This window comes from Notothenia rossii (genome assembly GCF_949606895.1).
Source record: "Notothenia rossii genome assembly, chromosome: 6".
Classification (NCBI taxonomy): Eukaryota; Metazoa; Chordata; class Actinopteri; order Perciformes; family Nototheniidae; genus Notothenia; species Notothenia rossii.
The window spans coordinates 33871050-33893225 of NC_136909.1; the positions used below are offsets into that span (position 1 = coordinate 33871050).

Consider the following 22176-nt stretch of genomic DNA (forward strand, 5'->3'; position numbering starts at 1 on the left):
AAAATGTACCGTCGTAAAGTCAAAGAAATGTCTGGCCTCTTTACCTGACTGCTATTGAAGCGGAAGGCTTTTCATGTCGTCTGATTGTCTAAGTTAGTTTCAGATGCTTTTTCCAGAACCATAAAAAACATGGTTGTATGCCTCCACCAACCAGTTTTGTTGCAGTTTAAATCCATGTCTAACTAAAATCACCTCATTATTTTAATCTTTTAGACAGTTGTATAAAATCTTCATAATAAACATTTGAATTGTTGATTTACAGTTAAAAACATGTTTTTTGAGGACACAGTGACCTTTGTCCACCTAATTTCAATTAGTTTCTTCTTGAGTCCAAGTGGAGATTAGTGCCAGATTTAAAGAAATGTCTTAGATATTGCGACACAAGAGTACAGAGGGACAATCCATACAATTTGATTAAATTACACTTGAAAAAACATTAAGGTATGCAAGTTTATGTTCAATTTAAATCTATGAATCTTGGTTTCCAATGTTGATTAATTGTCTAATTTCTGGTAAGCAGATAGATTATAATTGTGTTAGTCATATATAATTTCTGGAGAAATTGTTGGAAAGTTCTAAAAACTGTCCGTCCACACTACAGCTTCAAAAAAAGCTTGCCGGCGGGTGCGTCTGAAGCTCGACCAACAACTACTGTAATCACATGAATCTCCCGCCCCTGACACACAAGCAGCGGTTTGATTGGCTAGAGCTTGTACTGGCATATGATTTGATTGGCTGACGCTTCCACCGAAAGCTTCAGAAGTTTCAAAAGTTGAACATTGCTCAACTTTTGCAGCCTGAAACGCCAGGAAAGTTCCGCTCTGCTACCCACAATTCAGTTCGGCGAAAAGCGAGGCAACGTGACGTCACCCCATTCAAAGTGAATGGGCAGACGCGTTGGAAACCGTTTTTGAAGCTGTCGAAGCTGTAGTGTGGACGGGCCGTAAGACCTTTGGTAATGACTAGAGTGCCCAGCATCTCATTTAGCCGTCTATAAAGTGTGTGATTATAATTTACAGATGAATCTCTCCATTTAACAGCTCGTTTGAGCAAACAATGAACATATTAAATCACCATAATAACAATAATAATAACTTGGATTTATATAGCGCCTTTCAAGAAACCCAAGGTCGCTTAATGATACATTTAACAATACATGGTTTTAATAAGAAAAAGAGCTCAACTGCAAATACAAATTTCCCTACTGACACACATATTCCTTAAGAGGAGAAATATGTTCATAAAATACAAGAAACTTGAGAAATGACATTTAAAGAAACGGTGTGTTGTAATATATAATTGTTAAAGATGTTGATTTCTTTTTGGTGAAAAACTCAAAGCTAGCTGTAAAGCTGAATGCTTGTTTGAGGTTGTTTATTGTGTATGATCAGTCATTTGCATGAGTTATGTCACCCCGCTTTACCACTGAAGTGTTTATGACAGATTAGAGGGCCAGCATCCAACTGCATTTTCATTCCAGTTATTATTGTTTTAATGCATGTGTGAATCAATTAATTCTGTCATAAAAGGCCACCATAAACTGTGTGGAGAAGTTAATGAGTCCGGCATTACCACATCATTACACCAGCTGGCATAATGGAGCATGTGTTGTTTGTCATAATATATGCTGCCATGCTTAACAGTCATAAATTGTTTGGATTGCTACATTTAGTTTTTTGTTTGATGACAAAAGGCTTGTGCACTAAGATTACCATACTAACCGCAGGTAGGTACCTACATGTTTACATACAGTGACTTAACAGCTGATGAGAGTCTCACAGTTCCTGAAGAAGCTTAAGAGCGCTGGACGTAAGAGAAATTAACAAAAGAAGCAAGACGGGAAGTAAACACTAATGGGAACAACAGAGGACAGACAGGAAGTAAACACTAACGGGAACAGCAGAAGAAGGGCTCTGACAGTGTTTAAAGACTGGTTAATGGAAAACAAAATGTGAACAGACTCGTTACAGAAAACCTAGATCAGTGCTGCCGTCATGACAAGTTACGTTGCTGTCTCAGCAGTTCCAGCTGTTGGCAGTGGAACGGACACCTTTTTCCTTAAAGGAAGCAATACAATCATTTTTAAATCAATAAAATACATTTGTATCAATGTTGTGATTCAAATCATTGGTTTATTTAGTAGGTAGCTGTATAATGAGCAAGATAATGTGCAGCAAGGCAGTCATTAGTGACTGCTCGCTGCACATCATCCCTTACATACTGTACTGCATCGATATATTGCTCAGTCCTACCTACTGGTACTGCCTGCAGTAGAGAATCACCACTTTCAGTCATCTGAGTGCTTGTTTTTCAGTCACTAGTTCTCAAAATGTATTATTCTCACATGTTAACCTGCCTGGTGTAAATGCATCCTTACTGTGTCAACTGTTAAAGGGTACACTAACATTTTGCTCAGTCAAGCCTCCCACCATAAAGCCAGGTTAAAAATGCATCACAGTGAGTGCCACTCATGCAGCACATGTTTCGTTCAGTCACAAGCTGCACAAAATGTGCCTCCATCCATCGTCTCATAAGCAGTCTGCAGCACAGCGAGGGGGAGGGGCGGGCGGCCTGTCTCAAGGTCACTGGGCCCTCCACCACTGTGGCATGATGGGTAGCTCCTGCCCAGGCCAGGCAGCCAGCCAGCCAAGGACTGCCCGAGTTTGCCTGGCCAGCCCTACCTTGACTGAAAGGAGGGAGGAGGGCACCGGTGCCCCCCTGCCGCTCTGTAACTGGTACCAAATGGTGCCTCCCCTCTTGGGTCCTGACCTGCGAGCAGGCAGAGTCCCAGGACACCTCAGAGCCGGGCTGGAGGACGGGCAGACAGCTGTCTTCTGTCAGTGGGCCCGCGGACCTCGAAGATCATCTTTCTCCACACACACACACACACACACACACACACACACACACACACACACACACACACACACACACACACACACACACACACACACACACACACACACACACACACACACACACACACACACACACACACACACACACACACACACACACACACACACACACACACACACCAAGAGACTTGGTCTAAAACCAGGGAAGTATAGGACTGTAATCATCTCATCAATTATTTATTGGTTACAGTCACTCTGCAACTGTTGTGACTGTTTTACCCTCCAGGTGCAGATCTAACGCTATCTACTGTATGCACAGAGATGCACGCATGAAACCTATTATATTGCAGAATTCATCAACTAACTTGGTATTTAAGATATTGAAAAATAATGTGACATTCATCTCTGTACAATATACCCATGTGTTTATTATCCTGCATTTGTTCCACACTGAATCTTAATGTATGTTTTGTACAAAATCTAAAAAGCCTCTTAAAAAGAGGAAGTTTAAAACATAATGAAGCTCTCAGAGTCCAGGTAATCTATTTAAAAGTGTTCTTACCGTGAATTTGAAAGGCAGTAAATTATTGAGTAAAGTCTCAGACCTTTTTTTGTATAGAAATGACGATATAACACAGGAGATATTACTTCCTGTTCTGCTACCTCTGCCTCAGAAGTCACTGAGGCTCTGAGGAACAATGTTATATGGATCTTGATGGGGAGAAGCTGCATAATTAATTTGTATATTCTAGCATGACAGATGTTTGATTTTGGCCGTAAAAGTAATTAATAAGAGAGTGGAGGGAGAGGCAGATTGCTGGAAGATTATTTATGGACTCCTCACTGAGCATGTTGGTGGTGGTTGCGGAGGGAGCTGTGTTTGTGTATGTGTGTGTGGCAGAAGTATCAGCCCTTGCCCATACCCCAACATCACCTGCTCCCCTGGCTGTTCCAGCTGTTAGCCTAGCTGCTACCACGTCAACTTCAAACCTTTGTTTTAATGTCCCTCTATGCAGAAGGTAACAACTGAAATGATTACTATTAAAACAGATTGCATCTGTGTTTGAATTGTTATAACACAGAGCTAGAGGATTTAATTGCGGTAACGAAAAATCAACAAATTATACACACTCGTCTCACTGTTCTAAAGGGCAGACCAGAACACCTGCTTATATTTGGAAGATGGGCTATTCAGATAATTCAACTCAGACAGATGTTTGCATCTGCCTCACACAAAAGATTACAGAAACAGATTTGTGTTCGGTTTATTTTAGTTCCCAAAATGTAGTTACAAACTAAACAGGCCTGAGAAGGAAATCTACTGGTTTGGCAATTATCCAAACAAGCTGTGATTACAGTTAAAACGTTAAGAAATGTGGACCTAAAGCATTGTTCTCCTCTGAGGCGGTCAAAAAAAACTTTATTCAGCAATGTTTCCATTAGCCAGTATTTATTTATATATATATACACAGTGGGGCAAAAAAGTATTTAGTCAGCCACCAATTGTGCAAGTTCTCCAACTTAAAAAGATGAGAGGCCTGTAATTTTCATCCTAGGTAGACCTCAACTATGAGAGACAAAATTAGAAATAAAAAATCCAGAAAATCACATTGTCTGATTTTTAAAGAATTTATTTGCAAATTATGGTGGAAAATAAGTATTTGGTCAATAACAAAAGTTCATCTCAATACTTTGTTATATACCCTTTGTTGGCAATGACAGAGGTCAAACGTTTTCTGTAAGTCTTCACAAGGTTTTCACACACTGTTGCTGGTATTTTGGCCCATTCCTCCATGCAGATCTCCTCTAGAGCAGTGATGATAATAATAATAATAATAATAATAATAAATTCGATTTATAAAGCACCTTTCATTGCTCACAGCAATCCCAAGGTGCTACAGTACATGAGGCATAATAAAAACAAACAAAATAAACAAAAGTTTAATCAAAAGCTTTTTTAAAAAGAAAGGTTTTTCAGCCTTTCTTGAAGGCATCAGTGGTCTGTGGAGTCCTCAGGTGGTCTGGGAGGGAATTCCACAGACGAGGAGCAGCTCGTTTTGGGGCTGTCGCTGGGCAACACAGACTTCCAACTCCCTCCAAAGATTTTCTATGGGGTTGAGATCTGGAGACTGGCTAGGCCACTCCAGGACCTTGAAATGCTTCTCACGAAGCCACTCCTTCGTTGCCCGGGCGTCGTGTTTGGGATCATTGTCATGCTGAAAGACCCAGCCACGTTTCATCTTCAATGCCCTTGCTGATGGAAGGAGGTTGTCACTCAAAATCTCACGATACATGGCCCAATTCATTCTTTCCTTACACGGATCAGTCGTCCTGGTCCCTTTGCAGAACAACAGCACCAAAGCATGATGTATCCACCCCCATGTTTCACAGTAGGTATGGTGTTCTTTGGATGCAACTCAGCATTCTTTCTCCTCCAACACATCTAGCTGAGTTTTTACCAAAAAGTTCTATTTTGGTTTCATCTGACCATATGACATTCTCCCAATCCTCTTCTGGATCATCTAAATGCTCTCTAGCAAACTTCAGACGGGCCTGGACATGTACTGGCTTAAGCAGGGGGACACGTCTGGCACTGCAGGATTTGAGTCCCTGGCGGCGTAGTGTGTTACTGATGGTAGCCTTTGTTACTTTGGTCCCAGCTCTCTGCAGGTCATTGACTAGGTTCCCCCGTGTGGTTCTGGGATTTTTGCTCACCGTTCTTGTGATCATTTTGACCCCACGGGGTGAGATCTTGCGTGGAGCCCCAGATCAAGGGAGATTATCAGTGGTCTTGTATGTCTTCCATTTTCTAATAATTGCTCCCACAGTTGATTTCTTCACACCAAGCTGCTTACCTATTGCAGATTCAGTCTTCCCAGCCTGGTGCAGGTCTACAATTTTGTTTCTGGTGTCCTTTGACAGCTCTTTGGTCTTGGCCATAGTGGAGTTTGGAGTGTGACTGTTTGAGGTTGTGGACAGGTGTCTTTTATACTGATAACGAGTTCAAACAGGTGCCATTAATACAGTTAACAAGTGGAGGACAGAGGAGGCTCTTAAAGAAGAAGTTACAGGTCTGTGAGAGCCAGAAATCTTGTTTGTTTGTAGGTGACCAAATAATTATTTTCCACCATAATTTGCAAATAAATTCTTTAAAAATCAGGCAATGTGATTTTCTGGATTTTTTTTTCTCATTTTGTCTCATAGGATGAAAATTACAGGCCTCTCATCTTTTTAAGTGGGAGAACTTGCACAATTGGTGGCTGACTAAATACTTGTTTGCCCCACTGTATATATATATACACATTTTATTTGGGGGGCGCCTTTCATAGCACCCAAGGACACCTTACAGGGCAGAGGGGCAATATAGGGAACAATTAAACAGTGGATTTAGTGAAATATCAGCCGGGGTAAAACAAGACAAACAACAGGAAATGGACTACAGAAGGACACAAAAGGACACAGGGTAGGCTAGAGTTTATAAAGAAAATGCCAGTTTGAACAGGTGGGTTTTGAGTTGGGTTTTGAATGTTGTTATGAAATCAGACTGTCGGATATGTAGTGGCAGGGAGTTCCAGAGTCTGGGAGCCGAGCAGCTGAAAGCTCGAGCACCCATGGTGCTGAGGCGAGAGCTTAGGACGGTGAGAAGTCCTACGGACGAAGAGCGGAGGGTGCCTCCCGCACCCTTTACTGGACTTTGACGGGAAAGATCTGTAGAAGTCAGTTATATGTTACCGGTCATATTGTCCGGTAACAATAATTTGCCGTTAGCACAACTTAAAATATAATCAAAAAAGCTTGAATAGACAAGACGGCACTAGCCGTCTTATCAATGCCACAAGCATGCACCGAGATACCATCTCTGAGCGAACAGTGCTGAAAGTTCCGCAGAGCGCACTGGTACGACACTTAGGGACCTTTTTTCTCTGAGGTAAAAAATAATTATTTGCAATTTGCATTGGGGGCTACAAACATGCTGCCTATTTGCGTGCTGAAATTCACTGTTGTGAATAGGGCCTGTTGCTTAGGGCGGTACAGCTGAGTAAGAAGAAAAATAAATAAAGATGGAGGATGATTTAACATCAGGAATCTGCTCGTTCTATGGTGAAGTTCTCTGTAGGCGGCAGGAAGTGAGGGAGGGAGAGGGACCGCGGGGAGGGGTAGTTAGCTAATTCTTATTGGTCTGATAAACGACGCAGTCGCGCAGAGCTACATCTGTGCAGAAGCGGGCGTGGTTAAATCCAAACAGGGATGGAAAAACGATACACGCTAGTAGTCCTAATTAAGCTTTTTACTGTTAGTGTTTGAACTTGTTTCTTTCTGAACCAAATTGTATTAGGAATCATTTCAGACTTTCAAATATACTTGTTTGTGATGCCCACTTATGTATTCAATGTGTCTTTTAGGTATTCTCTGTCTAGTCAATTACAGTTTGTAGTGCCGAGGACATGGAGTCGGAGGCGGTGCAATGGAGATGTGAAAGGGTACTTTAATAGAGAACAGAATAGGACATGTTGTCGGGTCGCAGCCCGGGTCGACAAGAGAAAGAGCCAAGAGGGCACAAACTATATATAAGTAACACATAACATGTCCGTGCGGGAACAATAGCCGCAACTGTAGTTCCCAGTTTGAATTATGAACCAGTGGTTGAATACGTGGTCACCACACAAGCCCCCCCAGAATTCAAGCAGGGCAAAAATAAATCCTCGCGCCCGTGGAGGAAGCACCACAGGGGCCGACGAGGGTGTGGTCGCAGGTGAGGACCGGGCCATGGAACGGGCCACGGTGAGGAGAGGGTAGGGGCCCTAACAAGGGCGAGGGCACCCCCACCGGGGGCGGGCCGCAGTAGGTGTCGCGGAGAACCCAACAGGAAAAAGTGCAACCCGGCCGCAGCAAGACGCACAACGACGGCGGGCACGAAGTCCTCAGCAGGCGTTGAGGTATCCCCGGAAAGCAGGAGCGCAACCCGGCCGCAGGCAGACGTGCCGCGGCGGCGGGCATGAAGTCCTCAGCAGGCGCTGAGGCGTCCCCGGGAAGCAGGAGAGCAACCCGGCTGCAGGCAGACGTGCCGCGGCGGCGGGCATGAAGTCCTCAGCAGGCGTTGAGGTATCCCCGGAAAGCAGGAGAGCAACCCGGCCGCAGGCAGACGTGCCGCGGCGGCGGGCATGAAGTCCTCAGCAGGCGCTGAGGCATCCCCGGGAAGCAGGAGAGCAACCCGGCCGCAGGCAGACGTGCCGCGGCGGCGGGCATGAAGTCCTCAGCAGGCGCTGAGGCGTCCCCGGGAATGAAGTCCTCAGCAGGCACTGAGGCGTCCCCGGGAAGCAGGGGAGGAACCCGGCCGCAGGCAGACGTGCCGCGGTGGCGGGCATGAAATCCTCGGGAAGCAGGAGAGGCTAGACAGGGTCCCGGAGGGTGCCACTCATGGGCCGATGGAGCATGGGCGACGTCCGGAACTGTCGAGGCGAGACGGGGTCCAGGAGTGCACCACCCAGGCATCGATGAAAACGTGAGTGGCGTCTGGAACCGGCGCCGATGTGGTGAAAAAGGTGAGAGTGTCCACATGAGGTCAACCGGCTGGTCGAACCTCCTCTCCGGCACCAGAAAACTCAAAAGGGCCGATAGCCATTAGCACTAGCCGTTAGCAATAGCTGTTAGCAATAGCCGTTAGCACTAGCCGTTAGCCGCTAGCTAACAGCCATGGGTAGCTGCTAGCCGTCGTTAGCCCCACGTGGTTAGCCGCTAGCTGGCAGCCATGGGTGGCTGCTAGCCGTCGTTAGCCCCACGTGGTTAGCAGCCAGGATGTGCAGCCACATGCCCCAAAGAACAAACCCACGAGGTAGCAATGGGGTTGCTGGTCAACCCAGCAGGTCGTGCATCGTCCCCCCGTTGGATACAAAGCCGTTGCGGGAACGGCGAGCAACGTCTCCAGCCTTCCGCGCAGCACGCACCGAGCCTCAGTCCGCGTGCCGGTGGCAGCCACGGACGTCTCCAATCAAACCCCAGCATTTCGAGAAAGGAACTCGAGTTCCTTTTGCCGTGTTCGGCTCCGTCCAGGAAACTTCCCAAGACGTATCGGGGTCACAAGTGTAGTGCCGAGGACATGGAGTCGGAGGCGGTGCAATGGAGATGTGAAAGGGTACTTTAATAGAGAACAGAATAGGACATGTTGTCGGGTCGCAGCCCGGGTCGACAAGAGAAAGAGCCAAGAGGGCACACACTATATATAAGTAACACATAACATGTCCGTGCGGGAACAATAGCCGCAACTGTAGTTCCCAGTTTGAATTATGAACCAGTGGTTAAATACGTGGTCACCACAAGTGACCTGATCTTTATATTTTATATGCACATTTTCAACTTTTCAGTGATCCTATATAGTTAATACATCTGTAAAATGATTACGGCAATGTCTGTTAACAGACTTGCGGTCAGAGCTGTGGTCTCATGGAGCTGTTATGTCAAAACTAAAACATGCCCCATGATTAACTGTGAGGAAGACGAGACCTTGCAGCACCTCCTCATGGACTGCTACAGAGCTGAGGAGGTGTGGTCGCTCCTGCGGGGCATTGGTTTAGTATTCAATGTAAGATATGCCTCCATTATGTTTTGTATTCTGGATGAGGGGATGGGCATAAAGCAAAGGGAACTTTTTCAGATGGTAATTTGTATCGCATGTATGAAAATATGGAAGACAAGGTGTAAAATGATACTGAACCAGAGAGTAATAGGCAGTAACACCATCATGAAACAGATACTTACTGAACTAAGGAGAAGAAAGACCCTGGACAAATCCCAGACTCTGCCATGGGGCATCTTGAGTCTGTGACATAACTGAGCCGCATAAAATAAAACGTGCTCTCCTTATGTTATTTATATATTTTTACTTTATGTGATGTATGTATTATTAATGTAACTTGTATATCTATAAAATGTACTGCCCTAATAATTTAAAATAAAGTTTATAAAAAAAAAAAGGTCAACTAAATGCCACCTCTTATTCCTATATTAATAAAAAAGGGTAATCATAATAAGGAATTTATATTCTGTGAGTAGCAATATCATGTACATGTGTAGGGATGGGTACCGAGCCCCGGTATTAAACGGGCGCGGGGGCTGAATTATTAAAGACCGTGGTACCGTTAAGCTCCGACGTTAGCGGTCTTTTTATCGGTAGCCTACTGGAGAAATGTAAAAAATATATGTCCTATGTATTATTGCTACACAAACATTATATTGCATATATTATATTATATATTTTCGATCCCTCTCCCCCGCCCGCCTGCTACATGCAGCAACACACACACACACACACACACACACACACACACACACACACACACACACACACACACACACACACACACACACACACACACACACACACACACACACACACACACACACACACACACACACACACACACACACACACACACACACACACGGAGGAGATGGCGGAGAGAACGCGCTCCGAGGTGTGGTTAAACTTTACCCGTCTCGATGTAGACAATGCTCGTTAACAAAAGTGCAATAAGAGTTGAGCATGTCAGGGCGGTAACACGAGCAATTTGTCTAAACATTTAGCAAAAGTGCACCACATTCAGACGGAGGAATGCACCGTTTTTGACTGTTTTTCTAGTAGCTCTGTAGCCCCCCCATCCACGAGTAACGTTTCCACGTCAGGTATTATGTATGCTAGCAGCAACACACGGAGTTAACTCAATTATACAAACATGGGTTAATGATTAGAGGTAACTGAGTTATTTATTTCGTTAAAGTTTCCGCTATTCTGTCATCAGATTATTTAATACGATTTGTTAAAACGTTGTTTCATTTGATGTGAAATATTATGTATTTAATTTAAATAAAAAGCAATGTAAGTTTTGTTCACAATTTGTTTCGTTAGTTTACCTTTTTTTTCTCCAAAAGAACCGATAAGAGTACCGTTAAAAGACCGGACCGATAAGCGGTATCGATAAAAGTAGTAGTACCGTTAAAACTTTAACGATACCCATCCCTATAAATGTGTATGCTTCAGTTAGCATGTTTAGCATTTTAAAATGTCAAACAGAATGTTCCTTTTCTTGGAGATTAATACAGTTGAAAAAGGTACATTCAGGACTATTTCACTCTGGACCAACAGACAAAACTGACAGTGCTACAGCCACACTGCTAGTATGGCTTAAAATAAGTCCAATCTGAAGAGTGGCTGCATATCTTTGGTCAACAAGTATGCTTGGACTTACAGAAGGACAGATAGAGGGGGAGATAGAAAATAATTGGATGCCGCCAAGTGTTTTGCAACAGCAGGGACAGGACAATTTATGCCTCAATCTAGCCAAAAACTTCAGTTTTTCTTTTTTTCCGTTTTTATTACAGAGCTGTATGGCTTCAGAAGATAATAATGAACTGTAATGGATGCCAAACAGTGAGGACAGGGAGTGAATGTAATTTTCGCAATGAGGTCATAAATCTCACATGGAGGCTGTAACTGGAAAGTCTTGTGGATATTCAAATCTGCTGCTTTGATTGAAGCAGTCACAGTACATCACAGGCATTGTAACTCGACAGAAGGTTAGGGCAGGTGATCTGCCACAATGTGATCTTGTTCAGTGCAGCTCTGGATGCTCTGTGGGGCCTTATTATTTAGCAATGATTAAAAAAACAAAGCTTTGGTAGCAGTGCACAGGAACAGGCCGATTTAATCAACCCCCCTCCTCTTTGCTGTAATATACGTTGTTGTGACAACAATAGGGTCTTGTTTCATCTAGCTGTGAAGTCTACTGGCTTACATTAATTCAGACTATAACTGGGGCCATGGATTATGGGAATTAAACATTATCTGAATATGAATGGAGGTGGAGAGGAAGGCATGCATGGACAGCTATGGAGAGATTAAAGTCTGACTGATCTATCTGTTAAGCCTTATAGCTACAATGTGATGGGACCCTCTGGTGGATAGCTTTCTGTGCAGGCTCCTGGTGTCAACAGTGGAGGTTAACTGGAAAGTGCACTAGAAGTTGTTGATCTTTTATACCTTCAAGATGCTCTAAACCTAGTAAGGTGCCAGTCATGAGTTAAAGTTGCAGATGTAAATGTGAGGAGATAAAAAGGCAAATTTTGGCATGATTTTTTTTTCTCACCTACTGTATGCTCTCGCGGACTGAACCTTAGGTATAGTTGTAAAGATAGACCCTTCAGAAAAACGCGATTCTGCGTTCGCAGAATTTACCGCATAATCAGCAAAATGGCGCAGATTTTTAAAAGGCCGCATATTTATCAAAAGGCCGCATAATCCCCGCATTTTTCCACACAAAGTTGAGAAAAAAAAAAGTTAACTCGTATTGACGTGACGTCATCAGCTCGCACGTTACAGAAGGTAAACAACACCGTAGAGTGAACGTGTGGAACTCACATGAGAGAGAAAACACCAAGATGAAAAAATCTGATCCTTCTCATTTACCGACGAACATTTATACTAAAGACCGGGCAAAGCAGTACCCCAATGTCTTTCACAAAAGTGGGGGGAAACTATTCTGCACCCTGTGCAACTGTGTGTTGGAGCATAAGTCTTAGAGAAAATCGACGGTGACGACCAACTTTGATTCATTCAAACATTCGAAAATGCTTTCTGCTGCTGCGGACAAGAAAGCCAAACAACTCACGTTCACCGAGGCATTAACCTCCAAAACCCTTTCGAGGGCTACAAGAAACGAAGTGAGTAGCCTACAAGATTGAAGCTGGTCAGATAACGAACGAGTAAATGAAAACAGAATCAGACGGAGTAGTGTGTGTGTGTGTGTGTGTGTGTGTGTGTGTGTGTGTGTGTGTGTGTGTGTGTGTGTGTGTGTGTGTGTGTGTGTGTGTGTGTGTGTGTGTGTGTGTGTGTTTCTCAATGTCGAGGACACTTCCTTGGTAGGACATGTCTTCCGGGTCATTTCCTTCAGAAGCGAGGCATGAATCCTTCCTAGCCTCGGAAAACCAAGAACGGTGGAACAGGCTAACAGGTGTGCAGGTGTGCATCATATGCGAGGCCCCGCCTTAAATGGAGCGCGATTTCTGGAAATTGGTCCGCGCGCAAAGCATTGTGGGGATTCTAAGACCGCGGAGGATACAGATGTTCAGCCTCGTGATTAAAATAGCCCAATTGCTTTTACAATAAATAAACATTGAATGTGTTTAATTCAATAGAGCTCCTACGGATGATGTCACATATGCTGGTCACGTGACGAGAAACGAAGGGGGCAGCCATTTTGGCAGTAATCGCGTCAGTAAATTCATTGGCAGGCACTGGCAGACTGTCGAGGATGGTGGATAACTGCTGTGCACCAGGTTGCACAAATAGGCGTGGGAAGAAGAAAGGTGTATCTTATTATCGCATTCCAAAAGACGCGGAGAGGAGGGAAAAGTGGATCGCAGCGATTAAAAGAGCCAGGAGCCGTCTGAACAAGACTGAAAGATGGGACCCCCCGGCCGTTTGCTTTCGCTTATGCAGTGATCACTTCATATCAGGTGGGTGAAGGAATACAGTACAATGCTACAAAAATAGATAAATAAAGGTTAAAAACGCCAGCCACTTTGGTTGAGTACGTTCAAAAATACAAACTAGTTTCAGACGCACTGCAGTAGCTATCCAAGCTAATAAACAAACATGCTAACGTGACACTGCCGTAGCTAGACAAGCTAATAAACAAACAATGCTAACGTGACACTGCCTATCAAACTGGAATAATTTAATACTTACCCTTGCAGTGATGATGCCAAAGTTTTTGGATGTAAGACTCCACAGTTGAATGTTGTTTACGAAGCCGGACTGACACCATTTGTAAGCCTCCAAGCTTTTGTAAGCTCTGAGGGAGTCTCCTGAGTACACTGATGGAAAGCTTACAAGATAGCTGTGGATGTCCGCGTAGCGCAAGTCGGGTACATCGTCTTCAGAGCAGGAGGTTATGCTCTTGAAAAGCACACCGGGTGCATTATATGGGTCGCTTATATTTAATCTTTCTAATTTTGTACTATAAAGCCGAATTTCACTTGAATTAAAATGAGATGTATACTCGCACGGTAGGAAAACGCTGGCGCCGGTCGTCATGTTTACTGCCAAAATGGTGGCTGATAACCAAAAGTCACGTGACCGCAGGAGCTCTATAGGAAAGGGGTTTAACGTTAGTGGCAGGTTGTGTGTGAGAGAGAATAAATAAGACAGCCCGCATATTTCGCAACTTCCCGCAATTTCACCGCATAAAATCACATAAAAACCCTGCATGTTTAATCGCATAATCAAGGATTTTAGCCCGCATAATCAAGGATTTTTGCCCGCGTTTTTCTGGAGGGTCTATAAAGAAATATTGCGTCTTCCTTTCTTCACTAAAAGGCATGTTACCAACTTAACCTGTTAAGCCCTGAGCCTGTTTTTCAGGTTTCAGGCTCGAAAATGAAATGCCCAGAACAAATGACTATATCTTCCCTTCTAAAAGGGATAAATTCATAATATTTTTTCTCAAAGCAATGATAAACCTGTGAGTTTGATGTAGAAAAGTCAGAATCAATATAGATGTTTTTGTTTTAAAGTAAATTCATATTGAACATAGTAAAAAAATTATAGTTTCCCGTCCAAAAAAACCCCATTACTTATATTGAAAACCACCCTTGAATGATGGGATAGTAGACAAAAAGCTTTAGGGAATCCAAACTATAACATATAATAAGTACCCTGTAACAAGATTGATGCAAAACAAGTGAACCTTTATAGAGAGGTTTAGAAAAAAAAAAACACCTCTGGGGTCATTTGGGTGTATTTGCCATATCTCTGGAACCCATTGGTCGATTTTGGTGATTGACACTTTTGAACCGTTAGAGCCAATAGAATTGAAGGGGATCCACCTTCACGTTACCATTGAGGAGTGAGAGTGATGCGCATGCAGTTTGCCCAAACCGAAAGCTATGTTACGCTCTGAAAACTGAAAACTGAAAACTAGGCTTATTGATGGATTATCAGTAATAATTTCAAAGGGACACAGAGACATTGGATTAACCTTCAGCAGCATTTATCTGCGTTTTCATGCCCTTGAACACAACTCAGCAAAGGTATTTGCCGTTTTGGCTACGTAAAGTGAAAGAAAGGAGCAATTTCCATAAACCCCCATTTTATTTTATTTTGTTTTACTTGCTTGTAAGCGCTTTGAGCACCAGGAAAAGCGCTTTATAAATGTAATGTATAATTATTATTATTATTATTATTTTAAAATGCCCAACTTTACGGCAGAATTAAGCATGTTTCTAGCCTGGATTCCAAAAAACATATTCTGGATATAGTTAGATTCCACCTTCATGACAACGGAATGGGGAGTGATTTTTTTTATAATGCATCCCTTTTACTTATATTAGGTCTTAAAGGTCCCATGTCATGCTTTTCTGGTTATTACCATTCCCCTTGTGTGTTATGTAGCTTGTTATGCATGTAAACGGTCTGCAAAGTCACAAACCCTCAAAGTACACCCTGTAGCGAGTAAAATTCTAACACAGAAAAGACGTGTCTATGCTGCCCCAGAACGCCTCGATGTAGATTTTGTTGTTGTAGGTTGTCCGGTGCCTTGCTCAAGGGCACCACGGCAGGGCAGGAGGTAAAACTCTCCAAGTAGCAGTCCACACTCCATACTTTAAGTCTGTTCGGGGACTAGAAACCAGCGACCCTACAGCTCCCAGTCCAAGCCCCTACTGACTGAGCCACTGCCGGCTAATGTCACAGTAGTGTTGTTGACCAGCGTACTGTGAGATTAACCTCACTATAAGATCTGTGTATCTTAAAAATATGAATCTCACATTTCCAGATGGTTCCAGAAATAACGTTAACGTAGATATTGCAATATGGTTTGTTGAGCTGGAGTTGATTATTGAAGCTTACTGGTTAGCGTTACCATCATAATAAACGAACGAACCCAAACGTTGTTGTTTTTATTCCATGCAAAAGGTTACATTTAGATTTTACCAAGCAACAAGCAACATGATTTTTTTGTCAGCTTTCACATGTCAATGTATTTAAGGCAATTATTATTTTACATTGGGAGAATTACTACCATTTGTCTCTACATATTGTCTGTAAAAAACGTGGTAAAAGTGGTTCTTGCAGTGAGACAACCGAACAGCATGATTCTACAGTTGCACTAAGTTCTGATAACAGTTGAATATTATTTTAATAAAAACATATTTCGAAATTAATTAACTGCATACTGTTCATTCCTAATCTGATTATCTTTGTAGTACAAAGTGCTGAATTAAAAAAACACATTAACATAAAAATATATATATTTCTACAGCCCCTAAATAAACAAACGCACTTCTTTCATAAATAACAAAGTTACTCTTCAATAATGTCATATTATTTATGTTTATTGTCATTTATTTTTGCCCTTATTTGGATCAGGCTGGAGCAGGCGACAGTTACAATCTGACCTCATTGTCGTGGCGGCAGTGGCCGACTCCGCCTACTAGGGGCTTCACAGCAACTCTGCAGAAACCTATGGGTGACGTCACGGACACTACGTCCATTTACATATCAGGCATGAAAACGGGTCAGGAGTGAAAAAGGTGAGAAGGATATTATCCCTCTAGGGGGGTCCGGGGGCATGCTCCCCCGGAAGAACATTTTTAATATTCCATATTTTAAAGCATCAATCTGATTCATTTTGAGATGCATTTTTTTGCCAACCTGGGGAGAGCTGGAGAAACTTAACTTCAGCCATGAGTCAAAAAATATTATGGCCTCCTTACTAAGTATTATGCAAGACATTTCATGCCAGCCTGTCACTGGGTCTAACATTTACAGTATATGAGGCACAATGTGGTAAGGGCTTAATGCAAATGGCTTAATGCATATGCAGATCGTGGACATGCTGTAACTTAACTTGTCTACTCTTCCATCATGACTGACAGCCAATACAATGTTATGTAATTCAGATTTTAATACATTTTATTGGCAAAGATAGCCTAAAACACACAATACAGTGGTTTCCAGCATTATGAAAACATTAAAAACCTTTCAAGGGATAGTGATATATTATTTTAAATCTGTTAAGGTCAACATAGAAAAGGAACACAATCAATCTTGTTTTGTACAAAATACTGAATGAAAGGGAGAGGAAAGGGATGTCCTTGTGATACTGTAGTTACAGCTGAAACACTCCCTCCTGAGACTTAAGGACACAGTTTGTAATACTCTCAGAACCAGATCTCATTTTTTCTTCTTTGCCTGGAACACCAGTGTCTCCATGGCCCGCTTTTGCTGTTTTGCCACATGTCTCAGCCTTGCCCTTTTCTCTTCTTCAGCAGTCTGTTTCTTGGCCTGCTGAGCACTGCCAGATGCTTGGGAGTCATACTTGCTCTGTTGCTGCTGCTTTTCTTTCTGATTCATCTTCTGCTGGCGTTTGTATGTGGCTTCTACAGAGTTGATGTTCTTGCATAGTGTTCTGTCCACCTCCCCAAACTTCACATCCTCCCTTCTGAAGAGCTGCACGGCTGTCTTCCCCCTGGACTGCAGGGTATACTTGACCGTCTGGAATGCATTAAATGTTGGTACATTCATGTTGCCACTCCTTTGGTCAATTACTTCATTCATCAAACTAAAAGAAGACTCAACCCTTGGTCCGTGAAAGATGGAGAGGCAACATTTAACCACCGCACTCAGGGAGGGGTACTTATCTGGCTTGTCAAAGACATGACCCCACCACTCAACGATGCTCTCTCCCTCCTTGAAACTGGGGATGGTCAGGTCAACATTGAACCGCATATGTTCTCTCTGGATGTCCTGGTCTGCTGGCAAGAGGTGCCGCAGCATACCACTCAGCCTGCCAAGAAATGGATGAGAATTTGAAATCAGTTTAAGGACATGAGGTAACAAAAATCCCAAAGTACCTGGTAATATGGCAAAAAAAACTTTAAATGTTATTTTTACCTCTTAAATAATAATAATAATAATAATAACTTTTATTTATATAGCGCTTTTCAATAACCCAAAGTCGCTTACAAAAAAAATTAAAAGTACAGAAAGGGGGTGAACAGGCAGAAGACAACATATTGGACAAGAATATTGAACATGAACATTACATGAACAGGCAGAGGACAACACAGGGGGGGAGCAAGCATAGGACAACGAGCAAAAGACAACATAATGGAAAAGAGGAAAGAAAAAGTTGATGAATGTATGAATAAGAGATGCAGCGTGGGGTGAATAAGAGATACAGCGTGGGGTGTGAGTGAAGTCAGTGGGTTGGGGGGTAGGGTAAGTTGAAGGCTTGGGAGAAGAGGTATGTTTTCAGCTGGGTTTTGAAGGTAGACAGTGTGGGAGAGTGGCGGACAGATTGGGGGAGGGAGTTCCAGAGGCGGGGTGCTGATCTGGAGAATGCTCTGTTGCCAAATGTTTTGAGTCTTGATGGTGGTACTGTGAGGGAGAGAGTGGAGGAGGATCGGAGGGCTCGGGGGGGGTTGTAGGGGATGAGGAGGTCAGAGAGGTAGGGGGGGGCTAGGTGGTGAAGGGCTTTATAGGTGAGGAGGAGTGTTTTGAAGATGATGCGTTGTTTGATGGGGAGCCAGTGAAGAGAGCGGAGAACGGGAGTGATGTGTTCACGGGTCCGGGTGTGGGTGAGGAGGCGGGCAGCAGAGTTTTGTACCATTTGGAGTCTATGGAGGGAATGGGAGGAGATGCCAGTGAGGAGGGCGTTGCAATAGTCGAGGCGGGAGGTGATGAAGGCATGGATGAGGGATTCAGCAGCACGGGGGGGGAGGTAGTGTTTGATTTTGGCAATGCGGCGGAGGTGGAAGTAGGAGATCTTGATGATGGAGCTGACATGGGGGTCAAAGGAGAGGGTGGGGTCCAGGATAACGCCAAGATTGCGTGCCAGGGGGGAGGGGGTGATGGTCGAATTCTCAATGGTGAGTGAAATGGGTCCTGTTTTATTGAGGGTTGATCTGGTGCCTATGATGAGTAGCTCTGTTTTATCACTGTTGAGTTTAAGGAAATTGTGAGTCAGCCATGTTTTTATTGAAGAGATGCAGGTTTCGATATGGGTGAGGGGAGGGTTGTGAGGGGATTTGGTGGTGATGTAGATCTGGGTGTCATCGGCGTAACAGTGGAAATCAAGGTTGAGGTTGCGAATAATGTGACCAAGGGGGAAAAGATAGCAGATGAAGAGGAGGGGGCCGAGGACTGAGCCCTGGGGGACCCCCTGTGTGACTGGGGAGAGGGCGGATGTGTGGCCAGAGAGGGAGATGAATTGTTGCCTGTCGGTGAGGTAGGAGGTGAGCCAGTCGAGAGCGGAGCCCTCAACACCCTGTTGGCGCAGCCTTTGTAGGAGGATTGAGTGATTCACAGTGTCAAAGGCTGCGCTGAGGTCTAGTAGTAGCAGGATGTTGAGGGCACCGGAGTCTGCAGAGGAGAGGAGATCGTTGATTACTTTGACCAGGGCTGTTTCAGTGCTGTGGAGTGGGCGAAAACCAGACTGGAGGGGTTCATAGAGGTTGTTGGACTGGAGGTGGGTGTGGAGCTGGGTGGCGACAATACGCTCCAGTGTTTTGGAGAGGAATGGCAGGTTGGAGATGGGGCGGTAGTTGGAGAGGTTGGCTGGGTCAAGGGTGGGCTTTTTGAGGATGGGGGTGATGGAGGCAAGTTTGTAGATGGAGGGAACAAGACCAAGGGATAGAGATTGGTTGAAGAGGGTGGTGAGGTGGGGGATGAGGACAGGGAGGCAGGCCTTAGTTAGGGTCGTAGGGAGGGGGTCAAGAAAGCAGGTGGTTGTTTTGGATGAGGTGATGATGGCTAGGATGTGGGAGGAGTCAACAGGAGAGAAGGCAGTGAGGGGAGGGAAGGGCGGGTGGACTGGGAGAGGAGGGGGGGCGTGGGGGTTGGAGGAGATAGTGGTCATGGCAGTTAGGGAGCTGTTGATTTGTGAAACTTTGTTGTTGAAGGCGAGGAGGAAGGAGTTGCATAGGTCAGGGGAGGAGGGTGGATTGATGTCAGGTGGCTGGAGCAATTTATTGATGGTGGAAAACAGGATGCGGGGGTTCCGGTTGGTGCTGTCGATGAGGGTGGAGAAGTGGGCAGATTTGGCGGCTTGGAGAGCATCACGGTAGGAGGAGATGTGAACTTTATAGGCTTCGGCGTGGACGGTGAGGTGGGTTCGTTTGAACAATCTTTCAAGTTGACGGCCGGTCTGTTTCATGGTACGGAGTTCCGGGGTGTACCAGGGGGCGGGGTTGGTGAATGAAACAGAGGAGGTTTTCCAGGGGGCCAGAGAGTCGAGGGAGTCAGAGAGAATTGAGTTGAGTGTGGTGGCATAGTCGTCAGGGGAAGAGGGGGCAGAGTCGGGCGGGAAGGCAGAGGATATGAGCTGGGAGAGCGTGAGGGGGTTGACTGCCTTGATGTTGCGGTAGGAGATGGTGCGTTTTTTGGGGTTGTGGGGGGAGGGTAGAGGGGCGGAGAAGAGGATGCAGAGATGATCAGAGAGTGGGAAGGGGAGGGGCTGGGGGTTAGATAATGGTAGAAAGGAGGAGCAGACTAAGTCCAGAATGTGGCCTTTGGTATGGGTGGGGAAGTCAATGTGTTGGGTGAGGTGGAAGCAGTCAAGGAGGGAGAGGAAGTCAGATGTCAGGGGGGCATTGGGCTGATCCATGTGGATGTTGAAGTCGCCGGTAAGTAGGAGGTGGGAAGATAGAGAGGATGCAATGGTGAGTAGTTCAGACAGTTCAGAGAGGAAAGAGGGGTGTGTCTTCGGGGGACGGTAGATTAGAACAGTAGTGATAGAGTTGGGGAGGGAGAAAGCAAGGTGTTCAAAGGATGAGATAGGTGGGAGGTTGAGGTTCAGTTCAGTGATGTGTAGGGATTGTTTGTGGAGAACAGCGAGACCACCCCCGCGCCCGGAGAGGCGGGGTCTGGCAGTGAAACTGTAGTTGGAGGGAGTGGCTTGGTTGAGAGCGTAGAAGTCCAGGGGCTGTTGCCATGTTTCACAGAGGAGAAGCAGATCAATGTTATTGTCCAGTAGCAGTTCGTGTATAACAGGTGATTTGTTGGAGAGGGAGCGGCAGTTCAGGAGTGCGAGGGAGATGGATGGTGGAGCAGGGGAGGGGGTACAAAGGTTGTTGAGGTTGGCAGTGCGGTGGATGGGGATGGCGGGGGGGTGGGGGATAGTCCAGAGTGAGGGGATGGGTGAACCGTCAGGGAGGTGTCGGTTGCGGGGGAGGCCAGCGCCCCGGTGGATGTAGCGGCGTCGGCGGAGGATCCCAGCGGCGCTAGCTGCGGTGGCAGTAGCAGCAGGGAGACGATGGTTGTTGTTGAGGCTGTGGAGGTCAGCAGCAGTGTAGATGAGAGGGCGAGAGGTTGGTGGTGTAGTAGGCTGAAGCAGCGGGAGAGATAGTCCAAGCAGCAGATGAAAGGTAGCAGCAGATGAGAGTAGCCAAGGTAGTGTATTTGCAGTGGTTATTAACTGATTGGCTAGGAGTTGGTAGGCAGTGAGATATGTGAAGGCAGCAGTGGACCAGGTGTTGGAGTGAGTGATGCGTGTGGTGTTGGCCACCCCAGACCGTCCCTGCGGCACCATGTCTGGACCTAGCTACCCAACAGTAGACGAGCTGGTGGGGAGTGGAGGCTCCCCGCAAGAACGCCGGCTGGGCAGCCAGACAGAGTGAGTGTTGTTGTTGTTGATGTACGGCGCACAACAGGTCGGTCCAGGTCGGCACAATCACCATCACAAAACACACAGCGTACTCACCCGAGTCCAGAGCAGCGATCAACACACCCAGAGCCAGGAAAAACAATCCAGTGGTGTAATAAGGTAGTCCAATTGTGACGGGAGCCAGCTGTTAGCTTCGGTGGCTAACGTAGCATACAGACCGGGTAATCAAGGTGACGGAGTGGAGCCAGCTGTTAGCTTTGATGGCTAACGTAGCATACAGTCCAGTAGTGAGGGAGCCTATGAATGGAAACGGAGCTGGAGAGATGCACAACGGAGTGAAGAGCAGCCTTGGATCTGCGAAAACCAGCATAGAGACCCGTAGACAAAACAAACAAACATCCAGAAACAGTCCGGGGGTAGAAGCGGCAGTCAACAGACAAGACGCCAGCGTTGCTCTAGCACCGGGATAAACTGGATGGTTTCCTGTGAGTGGCCTCTCAGAAGAGGGTCCAGAGCAGACAGGGCTGTAAGAGTCGGACTGGCCAAGGGGAGCTTCTTCTGGAGGTACACAGCAGTGGTGATGTAGGCTTTCCTGACGTCTGCTAGGAATGGCACCAACAGCTGACTCAAAACACCAAAAACTGACCATTATTTTAAGT

The 22176-nt window shown here is 45.2% G+C and overlaps 2 protein-coding genes across 2 annotated transcripts in view; both read right to left on the reverse strand.

The window, feature by feature from the left end:
* Nucleotides 1-15793: 15793 nt before the first annotated feature.
* On the reverse strand, nt 15794-21885 carry LOC307043402 (uncharacterized protein). The gene is made up of 2 exons (XM_079687830.1): nt 18521-21885; nt 15794-17698 (listed from the first exon to the last, which is right to left on the reverse strand). The coding sequence occupies exons 1-2, from the start codon at nt 21440-21442 to the stop codon at nt 17624-17626; spliced, it is 2997 nt and encodes a 998-aa protein (XP_079543956.1). The 5' UTR covers nt 21443-21885; the 3' UTR covers nt 15794-17623.
* Nucleotides 21886-21976: 91 nt separating this feature from the next.
* Nucleotides 21977-22176, reverse strand: part of LOC307043404 (uncharacterized protein) — an 86451-nt gene continuing 86251 nt past the window's right edge. Inside the window, exon 10 of the mRNA XM_079687832.1 lies at nt 21977-22138. The gene's annotated coding sequence lies outside the window, so the exon portion shown is untranslated. The remainder of the gene's footprint in view (nt 22139-22176) is intronic.

What these genes read in the sequence shown, in the direction of transcription:
- LOC307043402 (XM_079687830.1), bottom strand. Translation starts at nt 21,442, where the DNA reads ATGGTGCCGCAGGGACGGTCTGGGGTGGCCAACACCACACGCATCACT. An exon ending in CCCTCCATAGACTCCAAATG is followed by an intron (nt 17,699 to 18,520) that starts GTACAAAACTCT and finishes ATTTCTTGGCAG; the next exon opens with GCTGAGTGGTATGCTGCGGC.